The sequence below is a fragment of the Octodon degus genome, unplaced genomic scaffold (genome assembly GCF_000260255.1).
Source record: "Octodon degus isolate 3935 unplaced genomic scaffold, OctDeg1.0 scaffold00089, whole genome shotgun sequence".
Taxonomy (NCBI): Eukaryota; Metazoa; Chordata; class Mammalia; order Rodentia; family Octodontidae; genus Octodon; species Octodon degus.
This window is the reverse complement of record NW_004524665.1, coordinates 1,107,326-1,108,472: the sequence shown is the minus strand read 5'-3', so window position 1 is coordinate 1,108,472 and position 1,147 is coordinate 1,107,326. Positions and strand designations below refer to the sequence as shown.

Below are 1,147 nucleotides of genomic sequence, written 5' to 3'. Positions count from 1 at the left end.
GTAGAATGTGTGCCCATATTGCGTGCCTGTGTAAGAAGCACCGAGAGCTGCCTGGGAGGGCTGCTCACAGGCTGGGGCCTTTGGACTTTCCCAGCAGTTGTAAGCATGCACAGTAGCCCAGAGGAGGAGTAGAGTGACATAGAGGTTGCTTTCCCTGAGAAGACCAGGTTCAAAAGCAGACATTGAATTCTAAGGTGCAGCACAGAGATCAGCTTAAGATAGAAAGTGACCCTGGGAGGAAAAGGGAGGGAACAAAGCAAAGGAGCTAAGATGGTGGTGAAAGTGCCTGGCACACCTGTCCCTTGGCACAGGTGGTTTCCCATGATGCTTGGCAAGGTGGGTGTGTTTAAAGCCCTGACATCTGAGTAGACTCTAGCTTGTGCTTTATTTCTTTGCCTCACTGCAGTTTGCTTTTCTTGGCTAGACTCAAAAGCTGCCTCAATGAAATTGATAGTCTTGTGGAATGACTGTTGGTCAAGCTTGGTTTTACATTTTCCTATTGTTCCCTTTTCTTTTAGGTTTTGTGAATGACTCTGTCACTAAATCTATCGTGGCTTTGCGTTTAACTCTTGTGGTGAAGGCCAGCAACTGTGCGCCGGGCAATGGCCTTGTGAATGACTTGGAGTGTTCAGGAAAAGGAAAATGCACTACAAAACCATCAGAGGTAAGGGGACGCCCAGCAGCTCTCAAGTGTGTATTTGCGTGAATAGGTACCTACATGCGTATGTACCTTTGTGTGTGTAAGCAGGATGGAGGAGGAGAGACCAAGCACACCTGCTGAGAAAAATCTTGCCAATTCCTGGTTTCAGTTGTATATTAGGTTGCAACCTATAGCTGTATAAATCACTGCATCATTTAAAAAATGATTGGAATAAGATTGTTCAGCAGTAGAGTTTGCTTTGGTAGGAATTTGTATCTCCACCTGGTTGTAGAACCAAGAGAAATGGATAAAAGAAAAGGTAAGTGTAGTCATTTGCTTATCAATTGTTGGAACTGTGGCCTATGATGGTGACGATTCCCTCCTGAGGCTGAACCTTTCCTTGGTCATGTTAACCAAGTTACAGAAACAGGAGAAAAGTAGGAGAGGGAATGGAGAAGCTGGAGGGGTGAGAAGTGACCTGTTATTTTTTGTCTTTGTGGAGCCAGC

The 1,147-nt window shown here is 45.4% G+C and overlaps 1 protein-coding gene across 2 annotated transcripts in view; it reads left to right on the top strand.

Annotated features, from left to right (window-relative positions):
• Positions 1–1,147, top strand: part of Dner (delta/notch like EGF repeat containing) — a 340,243-nt gene that overhangs the window by 169,162 nt on the left and 169,934 nt on the right. For both annotated transcript variants that reach the window (XM_023722281.1, XM_004637300.2), the window contains exon 5: positions 519–664. In XM_023722281.1, coding sequence (XP_023578049.1) covers positions 519–664 — 146 coding nt within the window. The remainder of the gene's footprint in view (positions 1–518; positions 665–1,147) is intronic.